The 15,751-nt window shown below is 43.9% G+C and overlaps 1 protein-coding gene across 5 annotated transcripts in view; it reads left to right on the top strand.

Moving 5' to 3' along the window:
• Positions 1–15,296, top strand: part of abl1 (c-abl oncogene 1, non-receptor tyrosine kinase) — a 28,369-nt gene extending 13,073 nt beyond the window's left edge. For 2 of the 5 annotated variants that reach the window (XM_079363852.1, XM_079363853.1), the window contains exons 3-12: positions 7,185–7,349; positions 8,089–8,384; positions 9,627–9,917; positions 10,105–10,189; positions 10,303–10,480; positions 10,990–11,174; positions 11,367–11,519; positions 11,614–11,703; positions 11,814–11,942; positions 12,839–15,296. In XM_079363852.1, coding sequence (XP_079219978.1) covers positions 7,185–7,349; positions 8,089–8,384; positions 9,627–9,917; positions 10,105–10,189; positions 10,303–10,480; positions 10,990–11,174; positions 11,367–11,519; positions 11,614–11,703; positions 11,814–11,942; positions 12,839–14,523 — 3,257 coding nt within the window. In that variant the 3' untranslated portion in view covers positions 14,524–15,296. Of the gene's footprint in view, positions 1–526; positions 1,425–7,184; positions 7,350–8,088; positions 8,385–9,626; positions 9,918–10,104; positions 10,190–10,302; positions 10,481–10,989; positions 11,175–11,366; positions 11,520–11,613; positions 11,704–11,813; positions 11,943–12,838 lie in introns of those variants that run through there. The other 3 variants (XM_079363855.1, XM_079363856.1, XM_079363854.1) reach the window with 3 other exon arrangements.
• The last annotated feature ends 455 nt before the right edge of the window (positions 15,297–15,751 follow it).

Genomic DNA, 15,751 nt, shown 5'->3' on the forward strand with positions numbered 1-15,751 from the left:
TTCACACTCCTCGTAATAAAGTCATGAGAACAATCACCGTCTGCTTTCATCACATTCAGTTCAAGAATATCAACAGATCTCTGAAGGACTGTTGTATCACAATGTTTGGGAAGATTTTTTTTTTTTTTTTTTTTAAAGTGTGTTGCAAGACAGCTGAGCTGCTGCCAATGAATATTCCTTCCTTACATGGCCAATCCACTCGTGCTGTCTGAACTCACACGGCAAGACATGTTTCCCCCTGAAGATCCAAAGATAATTCTCTCTCATGTGGATATATTTCAAATAGACAGCTTACTTTATCCCCAGTCAAAATGTCCCGGGGCGAATGAGCCGAGTCGGAGTGCTGTGCGAAGGTCATTGTTTCCTCCCTGTTATTAAGAGCTCACGTTTTTTTTTTTTTAGTTAAACAGTCCAGAACTGACTCCGCAACCTGTAAACATCTGGGAATACAGAGAGGGAAAAGTAGAGAAGATGAGACAGAGGACAGTAATAGGGGGGACGGAGGGTAAAAGTTGGGGGAGGAGCTTCTTGTAAAGCTCGCATAACTTCACCAGAAGGAAAGTAGAATAGTTAAAAACCTTTTTCTCAGAGTGTTTTAAAGGAGTCGTCTGCAGTTTTCATCTTCCATATTTGGCAGGAGTTTTGGGGTGATGGTCTGCAGTTGTTTGTATTTTTCTTGGTGGGTGCTCGTGTGTGTGTGGTGGCGCTCTCCCTCTCATTGTGTGTTTGCTGCTGGAGGTGGGAGGGCTCAGCTGATGTCATTGAGTGCAGCAGGCTGAGCCTGAAAGAGGCCCTTTGTTGGCAGCTGTAGCACGAGTAGTCCCTGTGCCTCAGATACACTCACACAGGGAGACAGGACATGTGAATGGCACCGTCCAGACGGCCCTGCTGCCCACTCAACTGACACATCTACAGCTTTAGCAAGCCTTCGGACAGAACCAGCTCTTTTGGATTGTTTTTTTTTGTTTTTGTTTTTTACAAAACTGGAGAGAAGAAAAAAGCCCAAGAGCAAAAGAGGGGGAAAAAAACATGGAGCCGCTCAGAAGAGAAAATTGATAGACTTTGCCGGACAGCAGACGCCGCTCTCTCTGTTTCGGAAAGAAGTTGGGATAAAAAAAAAAAAACAACCAAAAAAAAAGGATTTACTGTAACTGAAAGTAAAGAGGAGAAGATCTCCTGTGTATTTTAACACCTTGGCCCGGTGTTTCTTCTTTTGTCGGTTTTGATCCGATGATTGAACTTTTCTACTGTTGGACACATGTAGAGGGGGAGCGTTTCAACGGGCGTTTTGATTTGAACCAGAAACAACATTTTCCAGCAAGACGCAAAAGGAAAGCAAATGAAAATGTTGGAGATATGCCTGAAATTGGTGGGTTGTAAATCTAAGAAAGGCCTCTCGTCCTCCTCCAGCTGTTACTTGGAAGGTAAGAAAACGTTGGGATTGCTCAAAGTGTTGTCTCGTAAGCTTGGATGGTGTTTTGGGTTTTTTTTAAGAAGAAGAAGAAATCAAACCAATCCAAAAGAGATGTCAGGAAGGACAGAAAGTTGAGTTTTGGTTAAAAAAAAAACAAAAAAACCCCAGGATAGCCGTGTGAAGGCTAAACAATGATTTCTACTCTGTGGAAACAGAAGAATGGGGAGGGGAAAGCAGAGAGAGAGTAAGCACAGGGGAGGGCGAGGGAGGCCAGACACACTGGCTAGCTGAAGAGGAAAGAAGTGGAAAAAGAGACTGAGAGGAGAATACAAGGAAATCTGACTCCTGGTCGTGTCCCACTTAACTTTTGTTTATTAGGAGAGGGGATCTAATCTCAGTCCGTTTGCGCTTTCCTTTTCACTTCTCTGCCGTGTTCTCGTACTTTGAGTGTTTGTGTGCTTCACTCATTAACTTACAAGATTAAGATCCATGCATTTAATTTTTTTTTTTAATTTTTTAAAGTAGACTATGGTTTACTTCTCCAATAATCGAGCTCATCACTCTGAATCTATCTAATCTATTTACCCTTGCTGTGTGATGGGGAATTCAAAGAAATCCAGGCTGCTCATGATCAACATTAGTAATTGATTTGTGATGGAAGAGTCAGTGAAGGATTATGTGCGCCAAAGATTACATAACCAAATGATTTAATAGAGTTAATAGTCCTGGTACGCTCCCCACTGAAGTGGATGACGGTGATAAAGTGTCTCTAATTTCAGGCAGAGCAAACGGACAAAGAAAATGTTCCTTTCTACCTGAACGCTTTGTTAGGCTGATGTACATTTCTCCCAAAAAGGAAGTCAGAAACAGGAGGAGGCGGTTTGAATACCGTGTCGTTGATATAAAGATTAGAAACTCCATGTTGTGGTTTCATCGTCTGACTTTTCCTCCTCTCTCCCTTTGAATCCTGAGACTTCCCTCCATGTCTTACAGCAGGGGAAACGTATCAAACGTACCATCCGTCTCACTTCCTACTCAAGTGATGACAGCCGACGCAAGACAAATATGTCTTCTTCTGTGCCTCAGAAGTATGGGGACCCGAGCCAACATCATGGCTGTGGACCACACAGTTAATAGACTTTTACCCGAGTCTGGAGATGAGCTCATTAACAATGACTGAAACTCTAAACCAGCCAATCTGTGAGAAATGAAACTCAACCACCAGCTTAATGCTTTAAAAGTCATTAGATGAAGTGTCACCTCAGACATGCAGCCAATTCTCACTCTTTCTGTTTCTTACTTTCTTTCACTCGCTCCTCTCAGTTTCCTTTTATCACATCTTTTATTTCCATCTCTCTCTCTCTCCCTCTCTCTCTCTCTCTCTCTCTCCCCCTCTCTCTCTCTCTCCCTCTCTCTGGTGCTGTCACCCTCCATGTGTCAGTGTGCCGTCACCCTCTCACAGAGAGCTGTGGTATTTGTGGCCCCGTAAAGTGGACATGTGTGGCACGGGCTGCTCAGATGTGCTGCCCCACATACTTTATGACCAGGTCAGACTCCTGAGCTCTGAATCACACAACTTCAGCCTCAAACACTATTTGCAGGATTGATTAAATGATAGTGTTATCTGTAACGGCTTATATATATCACACACAGGAATAAAGGAGAATCTCAGTATTGTTTTACATTTTTGTTTTGATTAAAAAAACAACATACACTCTAATCCCTGATGGGGTTTTTTCAATATAAATAAATCTGCTAAAAGAGATCAACATGATGACACAAGACCTTTTTAAACATTGTTCATATGCATCTGAACCAAGTTCACTGAGTCATCACTGCATGCTTATAGAAAGATACTTCCCCCCCCCAACCTGTTGCTTTGAAAAACACTTTTGAGGATGGGAACCACTTATTCTGGATGAACCAGCTGAACGTCCTCTCTGGCCACCTCTCTTCTCACTGGTCACTTTAACCTGCCATTCACTGATCATCATTTCTTCATTGTCAGGTTCAATTCACCCTATTCTGTATAGTCCTCTCTATATATCCTCTTCTACTGTTTTTCAAACTGTATTTATGTTACTATTTTGTTCAGGTTTTGACTTTTTTTGTTTTTTTTTTCTGTATTGCTGCTGCAATGCCCGAATTTGTCCATTTGGGGATCAAGTTCTTTCTTATCTTATCTTTAGTGGCAGGTTTGTTAGCAGCACATTTGGCTTCGATTGTCTCGATGAGCTCCGAGCTCATGAGCCAACTTCGGCAGAAGAAGCTGTGCGGAAGTCTCTCAGCAGCCTCTCAATACACGGATGCATTTAACATGTCGACAATGTCACGTGATTGGCTGGTGGCCCCACCTTCCTTGTTTATTCATGCTATATATTGTTTGTTTACTTGTTGCATCAAGGATCAAGCGAGTAATATCTTTTCCAGCCATGACTACGAAGCTGCTTCCTCTTTCATGGAAACTAAACACAAAAACATTTGTGTAAAGCGGGCGTCTCTCCCGGTCTGTTTTGAGTAATAAAGTTAGATAATGCACTTTTTACTTCTTCACTTTGGTGTCGATGTCTTCGTTAATTCCCACTATCGCCAATCATGTTGCAAACAAAACCCTTCCACATGGTCACGGTTTATCCATTTCATTCCAGCACAATCTTGATGTTATATGATTTGAAACGTGCTATAATAACTCCCAATACGTCGATCCCTCGGACTTCAGTGTAATGAGTGAAGCGACGGCGTATCTGGAAATAATGTGGAGTACCATTCACTTTATTTTCTCAGACATATTGATGTCATTGCCTCCACTTCAGTAAATGTGCCACCACAGACGCTCATAAAGTGTAATGTGTGTCTTCAAAGTTAAATGTACGCATGACATTTTTATACAGAGATTTAGCATGTTGGGTTCGAACTAAGAAATTCTAGGCAGAGTTTCCTCTCCAAGATCGTTTTCAAAGAACGGAAAGAAAAAAACCCCGAAGCAGACAACAAACAGATTTATACAGCAGTCATCTAAGCCCAAGTCATTGCAGCAGTTCAATGATTGGTTGGGCCCAAACTGTCTCCAGTTAATCAAAGATCAAACTGAAATGAATACATCTGGACTCAATGGATGAGTTATAAAGGTAGTGGTCACCTTCTGAAGTTGAAGGCCACAGACGATCTCAGAGTAGAACGTGCGGCGTTCATGTCTGTCCCAGAACGGATTTCAAAAGACTGCAGTTAGTTTATGAGGCTCTGATTGGTTCAGGCCTAACACACACACACACACACACACACACACACACACACACACACACACACACACACACACACACGAGTCTAATCTGCTGCACCGTTAAGAACCACTCAGCCTTCAGTAAACTCCACATGCAACCAACCAACATCCAACTGTTAGCAGCGGCGTTTTATGTGCAGTACTTCATGCAACCTCTACACTGCTCAATATATAAATACTGGTCATAAGTTCCCTCAGCTACACATTTTAGTTTTTCTTCACATTCATATTCTATTTCTATATGTCCTACTTCTATACTGTGTTGAACTGTAACAGTCCCCTAGATGAATATAATATTTCTGATTTTGTTTAAGTGAGTCTGGATTTGTTTATTAATAACTTCAACTTCCTACATCGTTTATTTTCCGTGTTATGTTAAAAGCACTTTAGATATTCTTGATGTTAACGCGCTTCCTTTTTTATTGTGAAAAATCTTAAAAGTTACTGCAGCTCAATATGGACGACAGTCTGCCTTGATGTGCTACATTCACTTGGTTCTTTCCCCAAGGTCAAGCCACTTTTTCTTATATTGTGACTAAATACAAAAAAAAAAGGTTCTGCAGGATTCTTGGCTGCAGTTTTTTTTCTTCTTTTTTTTCCACCTCGGTCTCCTCCAGAACAGACAGACTTTCGCAGTCTGTCATCAGGCTTAATGTCTGCGAAAGATTCGATGAGCTCACTGCTTATCCTCTGCAGAAACTCACTTTAGATCTGTGGAATCTTTTCCAGCTAACATCCAATTATGCAACGAACGTGGGGAGTCATTTGGGATTTGCTACGCTGTGCAGCAGTGGGGACTTGGTGTTGCTCCACTTTTTATTTCTTTCTTTCTTTAGCAAACAAATGCAAAAATATTGTCTTTCATATAAAACAGCCTTGATGGTGCCAAAAATGTATCACCCCGTGAGGGTTTCCAAAGGGAAGTCTAGAAAAATATGGAAAAAGTCATATTTTGTTTGCATGACACAGTTCTGGCATGAAGCACATTTATAGTTTGGGAACTGCGTTTTAGCTTTTTTTTATGTCTTTTGGGTAGTTTTATAGTTGTACAAGAGCATAATTGTTAAATTACTAAAGCATGGTATTAAAAGTCAATATTTCTTGCCTGTGTTGCCAAATCGTCAGACTCTGTGGTCACCAGATGTCTCTGCGTCTTATTTCTCCGTCTGCTTGGCTTCATCAAACTGACTTAAAACTACATTAAATTGTGCCTTATTTCCTAAAATCTAAACACACAAATAAGTGTAATTGGTCCAAACAAAGAAGTGAGAGGAATATTGTGGGCTATCGGCATGTTTCCATGCAGCACTGCAGTTTGGCCTGTTTTAGTTGAAGTCATCCGATGTTATTAAGCAGACGAGTTGTTTGAGAATATTGAATCCTCGTATCTCCCCTGCTGTTTGTCAAACGATCCCTGAAAAGTGAGAGCTGACTCCAGCCTCAGTCTGCTGCCTCTGTTGGAAGGATGGGGGGGGATGTCTCTAAAACATATGTGACAACAGCTGAGCGAGCCACACAGTCCGACTCATGTTCAGGCCTGAAGTCTCACTTTGCTTGTTTCTGATTTTCATCATCCTATTATTATCATGATTTTCCCATATTCTTTCAGAATTCTTTTATTGTCATTGTTCCTTTTTCAGAAGCACAACAAAATTAAAAATAGCATCTCGGATAAAAAAAAAAGGAAACAGTGCAAGGAGGTAGTCAAATATATGTGCACATATATCTATGAGAGAAAAATATGTATATGTGCAAATAATATCAGATTTATTTATTTTTTCAGAAAAAAAGTTAAAAATATAATTAAAAAAAAGACATAAAATCTTTAAAAAAAAATACAACAAACTTAAATAAAACCCAATCCAGTCCCCAGGGGTAGATGGATATTTAAAGCCTCAGATTCAGGGTGTGTTGGGGGCGTTCAGGGCTGTAGGAACCCTGAACAGTTTTTTTTAGTGTTTCCAAGCTTTCTGTTATTAGCATGACTTCACATTAAAACACTGTGAACTCTCTTTACCTGTGAGAGCAGGCGCATCCATCCATCCATCCATCCATCCATCCATTTCACAGTGAAGATTCGTGCCGAGACAAATTCTCACGGTGGCAGTCGTCTCGGTATTCAAGAAATATGAAGAGATAATCCAGGAAATGAAAAGCCTTACAGACAGCAGGTCACATGATCAGGTTTTAGGGCTCTAATCCCACGTTTGGAATCACAGCTGTGATGACCTGCTTGTTGGGGCGAGGCTGCTGCCTTAAAGAGATGAAGGAGAATTTGAAAGACAAACAAGAGAGGAAGGAGTTGACGCTGCTGCAGAATCATCCTTAGTGTGCATGTCTGTATGGGGGGAAAAATAATTTCCACAGGTTTCCTCTCAGAAATGTGTTGTTTGAAATATCATATTGATGTAAAGAGCATGTTTTTTTTCTGATGATGTGATTGTCTTTTTTTTTTTTTTTTTTTTTTTTTTTTTCGTTCGTTCTCTTCAGAAGCTCTCCAGAGACCAGACTTTGAGACTCAGGGTCTGACAGAAGCGGCTCGCTGGAACTCCAAAGAGAACCTGTTGGCTGGACCCAGTGAGAATGACCCCAACCTGTTCGTCGCACTCTATGACTTTGTCGCAAGCGGTGACAACACACTGAGCATCACTAAAGGTAAGAAGGAGAGCGACGACACCCGTCCCTTTTTATAAAGAGCAGGTTCAAAAGTGCAGTATGCTTCTGTGAACACGGCACTAGTGATGATAAGAGTTCACGTTTTTTGGATTAAAAAAAAAAGAAAAGTTGACATGCAAAGGCACATGTGTGTAGCTAAGCTGACGATCAACACATTAATGCACTCTCACAGAAAGGTGCATATTTGCCCCCCCCCCCTTATGTCTGACTCTCACTTCCTGACATCGGTCCCACGCACCGACCTGTAAAACAATACCACAGATGGATCACACAAACAGAGGAAGGAAGAAAAGAACATATGCACCGGAATAAACAAGAACATGTCCTGTGTGACATGACTTTCCAGGGCTTTATATGCGGCATGGTGCAGAAAGAAAAGGAGTCGATTTTCACTTTGGTTCTGTACAGCCGTACTACATTTGGTTTGAGATTTGGTAAAGATTTTGATGTGGAGTTTGTAGTTTGTAGTTTTCTTTTTTTGTATACCTTCCAATAAAGAAGAGACGTGCATTTTTTTTTTTTTTTTTTTTTTTGGAGAGTCCCCGACAGATTGATGATGTGAGGAAATGTCTTACAACATGCTGATTGACAACAGTACAACCTTCTTTACTAAGGCTCATGAATGAGCTGCATGATGATATCAACAAAGGGCAGCCGATGAGATGCTTGCGTGGTATTATGTTGAAACGTTTTTTTTTGCTGTTTGTTTGTTTTCAAGGGGAGAAGCTGCGTGTGCTGGGTTACAACCACAACGGCGAATGGTGCGAGGCTCAGACCAAGAATGGCCAGGGTTGGGTGCCGTCCAACTACATCACCCCCGTCAACAGCCTCGAGAAGCACAGCTGGTACCATGGGCCCGTGTCGCGCAACGCCGCCGAGTACCTGCTCAGCTCGGGCATCAACGGAAGTTTTCTGGTGCGCGAGAGCGAGAGCAGCCCCGGCCAGAGGTCCATCTCTCTGCGGTACGAAGGGAGAGTCTACCATTACAGGATTAACACTGCGTCCGACGGCAAGGTGGGCATCCGATTTTTAACATTCAGAGATTTCCAGTGAAAACATAGTTTCTCTAAACGGCTATGAGGTTTTGCATGATGTGGTTAAAAAGATTCTAAAATGTAAAAGAAGGGAGTGCACTCCAGATCATGTATGAGGAATCCTTATATCCCCACAGTCAGTCGTAAATACATCTCTACAATATTTCACCATATGCACACACAGCTGACTTCCTTCTGTGGGATTCCCCACACACATGTCAGTCGAGAAGCCCCTGCCATTTTGGCTCTGTCACCCTGCTATCGTGATGCAGCGAGGTGAGCGAGCATGAGGAACTCCAGTTATGACAGGAATGCTTCTAACCACCGCTGTGCTGCTCATAATGGCCAGCAGACGGCCGGCCAGACACTGACGCCCATACTAAGACATGCATTAGGAAAGACAGATGCAGCCAAGTATGCACACACACACACACACACTTCCCCATCTTGTTTTGTTTTCCATGCCCCCACTGAGCTAAAACTCGAGAGTTTGGTATGATAGACTCCTCCGATCATTTTCGATTACCTCAGCACTCGAAGCTGCAAATCTGACCTCTGTGATTAACACTACTCTGGACAACTACTTTTTTTCTCTTCTAAAACTGTTCCCCCCCCACCAAGATTTAGTAGATGGTCAAGGTTTAAATCAAGAGAGCGGCCAAGTGACCATTAAATCCTCTTTAGGTTTCACTGCAGTCGAGGTTGTTTCTTTCTTTTTTTTTTTTTTTTTTTTCCTCCACGTGCCCTCTGCTGGCTCAAAGAGTCATTTCACGAGTAATGAAATGCACAGAACACATTGTAGAGCAAATCATTTCTGGGTTATGTAAGACTTGGACAATGGAAAAGACTGTGTCCACTGAGCCCTGACCAATATCCTTCCATCTGCCAGTTTCCTGACTAGTGCTTTGTAAGTTTTCAACGGGCTTGGGCCGCTCTTTAAAAAGATAACGCTTAGGCGTCTTATGTGAAGATTTATATGATTTTTAACTGGCAGTTGTTTCTCTAATGATGCTTACATGTTTTAGTCATGATGTCTTAACCATCATCCATCATTTTATTTCTTTTTTTATCACATGTATGCGTTTTGGATTCAAGAACTTGATTTCAGTATTTCATTAGACTTAGGCTGTAGAAAGTAACGATTGTTTTTCTCAGTTGTTAAGATTCTGTCGATTATCCTCAGACCAACTGACCTCTCATATACACATCTACTCAAATGTAGAATCTCTTTCTCCTGCAGTTGTACGTCTCGTCAGAAAGCCGCTTCAACACACTGGCAGAACTGGTGCACCACCATTCCACGGTGGCCGACGGCCTCATCACCACGCTGCACTACCCGGCACCCAAACGCAACAAGCCCACCATCTACGGAGTTTCTCCCAACTACGACAAGTGGGAGATGGAGCGCACCGACATCACCATGAAGCACAAGCTGGGAGGGGGTCAGTACGGGGAGGTGTACGAGGGAGTGTGGAAGAAGTACAACCTCACCGTGGCTGTCAAGACACTCAAGGTGAAAAGAGGCGATGTTCAACGATGACTTAGTACTTCAGGGCAAACATTAGATACCTACTCCTATCTCAAATGTAACACCGCTAACATGAAGTCTTTGTTTTACCTGAAAAATGCTACCATCTGCTGTTACTTAAAGGCAACTGCAACCTTTGCTTTTCTCACTCCTGTGTCGTCGCTTGGTTTAGGAGGACACCATGGAGGTGGAGGAGTTCCTCAAGGAAGCTGCTGTCATGAAAGAGATCAAACATCCCAACCTAGTCCAACTGTTAGGTAAGCACACCATCCGGACCAGCCCTTGATTTGTCATCTTGAACAGGACAAAGAGTTGATAAAAGAAGCGAGCTACAAACAGTGACGGCCGATGCCTTTTTTGCTCTCGTCAGGCGTGTGCACACGGGAGCCTCCGTTCTACATAATCACGGAGTTTATGACCCACGGCAATCTCCTCGACTACCTGAGGGAGTGCAACAGAGAGGAGGTCAACGCAGTGGTGCTGCTCCACATGGCCACGCAGATCTCCTCTGCTATGGAGTACCTGGAGAAAAAAAACTTCATCCACAGGTTGGTGCACAGATTTCCGCGCCTCAGTTGCCGCCATTACGGGTTTTTATCATGCAGCGCAACGACGTGCAACGTCACAATCCGAACTGGAAGAATGGGGCAGAGTGAAAAATAACGTTTTGTAGTTTCCCCCCGTTTCTCCCCCATCCCCCCCGAGCTGCTCTCCTCTCACTCACTCGTCCTATCACAGATAAGTCTGTGTTCTAACACAGCGTGTTTGTCCTGGCACGTTCAACGCGGTATTTTAGAGGAGAGATAAGATGATTTATGTCTTTCGTATATGCCAAAGTGCATTTTAATTTCCAAACCTGACGAGACCCAGCTTGTGACTCTGCTTTATGCAAAACGCGTGTGGAAATCCAACACATCATTATTAGATGTCGTAACGAGATTTTTTTTTTTTTTTTGTATCATCAACATTAAGCTCAGCTATGATCAATCTCTGTTCACAAACATCTAAACTCAACCTGTTATCATTCGCTCGCTCGCTCTCTTTCTCTCTCCTGCAGGGACTTAGCTGCTCGAAACTGTCTGGTCGGGGAGAATCACCTGGTGAAGGTTGCAGATTTCGGCCTGAGCAGGTTAATGACTGGAGACACCTACACAGCTCATGCTGGTGCTAAATTCCCCATAAAGTGGACCGCTCCAGAGAGTCTGGCCTACAACAAATTTTCTATTAAGTCTGATGTTTGGGGTAAGTTTGATCCAAGATGAACAGATGATATTAACATGTATTCCTTCAGTCACTGTTTAACACTGGGAAACATGTTAACCTGTTAGAATACAGAATTTCCCACTATCACTAAACATCCCAGTAATTGAGTTCTTGACATTTATGGGTTTGCGTGTTTTGTCAAGATAATAATCCCACGCGTTCCTTTTTTAGCTTTTGGCGTGCTGCTGTGGGAGATCGCCACCTACGGGATGTCCCCCTACCCCGGCATCGACCTGTCCCAGGTGTACGAGCTGCTGGAGAAAGACTACCGCATGGACCGGCCTGAGGGCTGCCCCGAGAAGGTCTATGAGCTCATGAGGGCCTGTGAGTTGCAAAACTTGTTCATCCCAAATATGAATAAAGGCATCCAATTCTATGTGAAACACTCATTTGTTCCTTTTTTTTTTTTTTGTCACAGGTTGGAGATGGAACCCCTCAGAACGTCCATCTTTTGCTGAAACACACCAAGCTTTCGAGACCATGTTCCAAGAGTCCAGCATCTCTGACGGTCAGGGCCTCCTTTGTTCATCCATAGATATCCTGTTGTATAGAACACAATGCTGTCGTTAAGATTTATTTATTTGTATCATCTTAAATCTTGTCTGCTTGTGTTTGTAGAAGTGGAAAAGGAACTGGGAAAGAAAGGGAAGAAGGCGACCTTAGGCCCCATCCAGCAGGCTCCAGAGCTGCCAACCAAGACCAGAACACTCCGCAAAAACATGGACAACCGAGATGGAGACAGTCCAGGTGACAGTCCGCACAACCTGTCCTGCCTTTGATGCCTCAACTTGTAGAATAGTCCTTTACAGCTGCTATGACACCACAGGAACATCTAACAGAAAGCAGTGCATTTTTGGAGAAACAACATAACTAAAACAAAATAAAAACAATCAATTGGTGCATTTGATTAGAAATCTGGAGAATTAATTTAGATTTTTTTTAATTTTTATTTAATTGACACTGGGGCGCATCACAAAAGTTGCCGTTTGACAACTAATTTTTTTGTTCATTTCACTTTGAAAGAAGGCATATTTATATTGTATTTAACAGGCTTTAAGACCAAGTGAGGTCTAAGGACGCACTCATGCTAAGGCCAGTTGTCCCGTACCATGAAGCACAATTGTGTTTTGTTTTTTTGGTCAGTTATTCCCCTGGATTATGGAAGGCAGGGATTGATCACACCTCCATTACCACATTGCCCTCCCATGCTCGTGCTCGTGCATGAGCAACCGTGTCAGCATGCAGAAGCACACACCTCTTTGAACTGTGCTAGTGACAAGTGTAGCACGCTCACGGGAGAGAGCACTACCACTAGAGGCTCAAATGTGCTTCGGCATGATAAAGAATGGATTGCCTAGTGTGAGTGTGCGATAAGGCCTTGTTTTATACCTTGCCTAGGACTGATTTCGTGCTGATCAGAGACTACATCAGCCACACATTTGTCCAGACTGGTTAGGTAGATGAGACGCCCCTGTGTCCTAGGCAACATCTAGGACCAATCCCTTCACTTGAATTCTGTTTTTCATAGTTTTTTTATTTCATTTTTCAGTATGTAAATATAATTGTGCAATTTAAGATTGATTATCAGTAAGTCATTATTTTCTATCACTTATGATTCTCTGCTTCTTTTGGCTTTTCCTCAGACCTTGTGGATCTCGAAGTAGCGGTTTCGTCGCCCATGCTCCCCAGAAAAGAGCGCCCCCTCCTTGACAGCAACCTGAACGAGGACGACCGCCTTCTACCCAAAGACAAGGACAAGACACGAGGCAGTGGCTTTTTGAGCCTCATTAAGAAAAAGAAGAAGAATGCTCCGGCCCCGCCCAAACGCAGCTCCTCCTTCAGAGAGATGGACATCCATCCCGACAGGAGGGGCATGACTCCGGATCCTCGAGACAGTGAGAGCTTCAACAACGGCGCAGCCATTAATGATGTCACACATGGCCTCGACTGTGCCAAGTTCCTGAGTATCAACAATAATGGGGCAGGGGGAATCCCCAACGGAGCTCCTACCTACCCTGGACCCTTGTTTCCCAGGAAGAAGGGAGCCCCTGCAATGCCTGGTCCTGGAGGGAAAGCAGCGACGACACCACCCAGCGAGGAGGAATCGATGTCTAACTCGAAGCGCTTCCTCTGGTCCTCCAGCATGCCCACAGGCTCAGATGGCACTGAATGGAAGTCTGTTACTCTGCCGCGAGACCTCGGCCAGAGACACTTTGACTCAGGCACCTTCGGGGGCAAACCAGCTCTACCACGCAAGAGAACAAGCGAGCAAAAAGGGGAGAACGCACCTCGAACAGGCACCTTGACTCCACCGCCACGTCTGAACACCTCATCAGATGTGTCCGCTGCTTTCTTGGGCAAAGACTCTGATCCCAGTCCAGGTTCAAGTCCCCAGGCGTTGACACCCAAGGTTGTAAGAAGACCAGGGCTGCCCGGGCTGGAGAACTCCAAGACCAGTGCTCTCCACGCTGAGCTCCTCAAGCCCAATGTGTTCCCTGCTTTAGGCGCGGCAGGGGACGAGTGCCGGGCCCGCAGAAACAAGCACTCTGGCGACTCCTCATCCATCAGGGAAAGAGGGAAACTTCAGAAACCCAAACCAGCTCCTCCTCCACCACCCACTAATGCCAAAACAGGCAAGATTTCGCGCAGTCCCACTGTGGATCCACCTTCCCCTTCCTCATCCGCCACCTCAGACATCAAAGCAAAGGGCCTCACCTCTGTCTCGGAGCCCCATCCCACAACCACTGCGAATGACCAAGCCCGCTCCCCCCTCAGTGAAGGCTCCAAGAAGCTTCCCCTGGGCTGCTCGTCTAAACTTCAACCGTTAAAGACCTCCAACTCCTCTCCATCAGTGACCACCTCCCTCTCCAGCCAGAGCCTCGGAAGCTTCTCTTCCTCCCTTACCTCCCCCAGCGATCAGAGCTCACCCAACGCTTTCATCCGCCTCGTCAACACCCGACACTCCCTCCGCAAGACGGCGCCACGCCAAGGTGCGGAGCGCACCCCAAACTCGGCCGTGACGCGGGAGATGGTGCTGGAAGGCACCGAGCTGCTCCGCGCAGCAATTTCTCGTAACTCGGAGCAGACGGGTAGCCACAGCGCCGTGCTGGAGGCCGGGAAGAACCTGTCCAAGTACTGCATCAGCTACGTCGACTCCATACAGCAGATGAGGAACAAGTTTGCGTTCCGCGAGGCCATCAACAAGCTGGAGACGAGCCTGCGGGAGCTGCAGATCTGTCCCACCGCCACAGGGGGCGCCAACGCACAGCAGGACTTCAGCAAGCTGCTGTCCTCTGTCAAAGAAATCAGTGACATTGTTCAGAGGTAGCGCAATAAAAACTCCGATTACCAAGACATTATGATTGGAGATTTAAGCCTGTGGTTATTGTGGATGGAATCAAAGACTTCTCTCTGTGGACGTTGTGAGACAGTTTGCAATATAAAAAAAAAGCCTTAACCATGAATGAACGGTGTCTTTTAGCCTTAATGAGAGGCTCGGGGCCAATCCTTTTTCAACATGACTTTTCACCAATCAATTTTTGAAAATGTCGTGTTTTTTTTTTTTTTTTGTACTCTAGTTTTTCTCCTTTATCCCCGTCACTAGTAAAAGAACGCCCTGTTACATTTGTTTCCAGTATTGTTATTGTATTAGCTTTCATTAATGCCAATGACAATGGACATACACATAACACTAAACCTCATCTTGTTCTAGGATGCCTTGAAAACACAACAAATTTCATTTCAGTGTTCTGATGCCTCTTTAGAACACGTGCCAACATTTTCCATCACTTCTCAATCCTTTCGTCAATACTATTGGTTGTACGCAAAGTGATGAAAACAGTGTTTGGTCTGTATGAATGCCTTTTTGCAGTATTTGCAACCATGTGCCATAAAGTAATAATGGGAGCAAACAAATGAGGCAGAATGAGCCTTTACCTGTTTGCTTCACTGCACACTTCGGTAACTAGTAGTGCCTTAACGCTATTGGCTGAATTATTCCAGGTGGTTAGTAATAGTTGTGTTGGATTGCCATACCAAAAAAATAAAAACATGTCTCCAGCCTATACTGGAGAGGGACCAGGGTGCGAGGTCTGCAACTCAGTGGATCTGACTGACTCTTCTTTTGTCGTCCTAAGACTGGACTTTTTTTTTTTTTTTTTTTTATTAATACAAGTTTTTATTTCTACTTTTTCTACATGCCAGTCAGAAAAGCCATCAGTAGCAGCCAGCCAGCCAACAGTAGCAGGCTGTCAGTAAAGTGGGATCACAAAAAGAAACAGCGTTTCTCCGACCACAGTACTGCCTTCTGGCCTGAGAGAATCCACTCTGACTCAAGGGGATTTGTCCTGTGGTTAAAATGCTGTTTTAAAAGTATTTCCACCCCAGAAAAAAAATTAATATATCCTGGGGGAAACACTGGACTGAAATGTTTTGTGGATGTCACTACAGAAAAATGTATGAATGAGAAGCTGACAATTTTAAACAGAACACCCATGATATTCCACTGTAACGCCAGAAGTTTCTTTATGCTCGTCTAAATGGACATTTTCAGTCTT

Source organism: Symphodus melops (genome assembly GCF_947650265.1).
Source record: "Symphodus melops genome assembly, chromosome: 16".
Taxonomy (NCBI): Eukaryota; Metazoa; Chordata; class Actinopteri; order Labriformes; family Labridae; genus Symphodus; species Symphodus melops.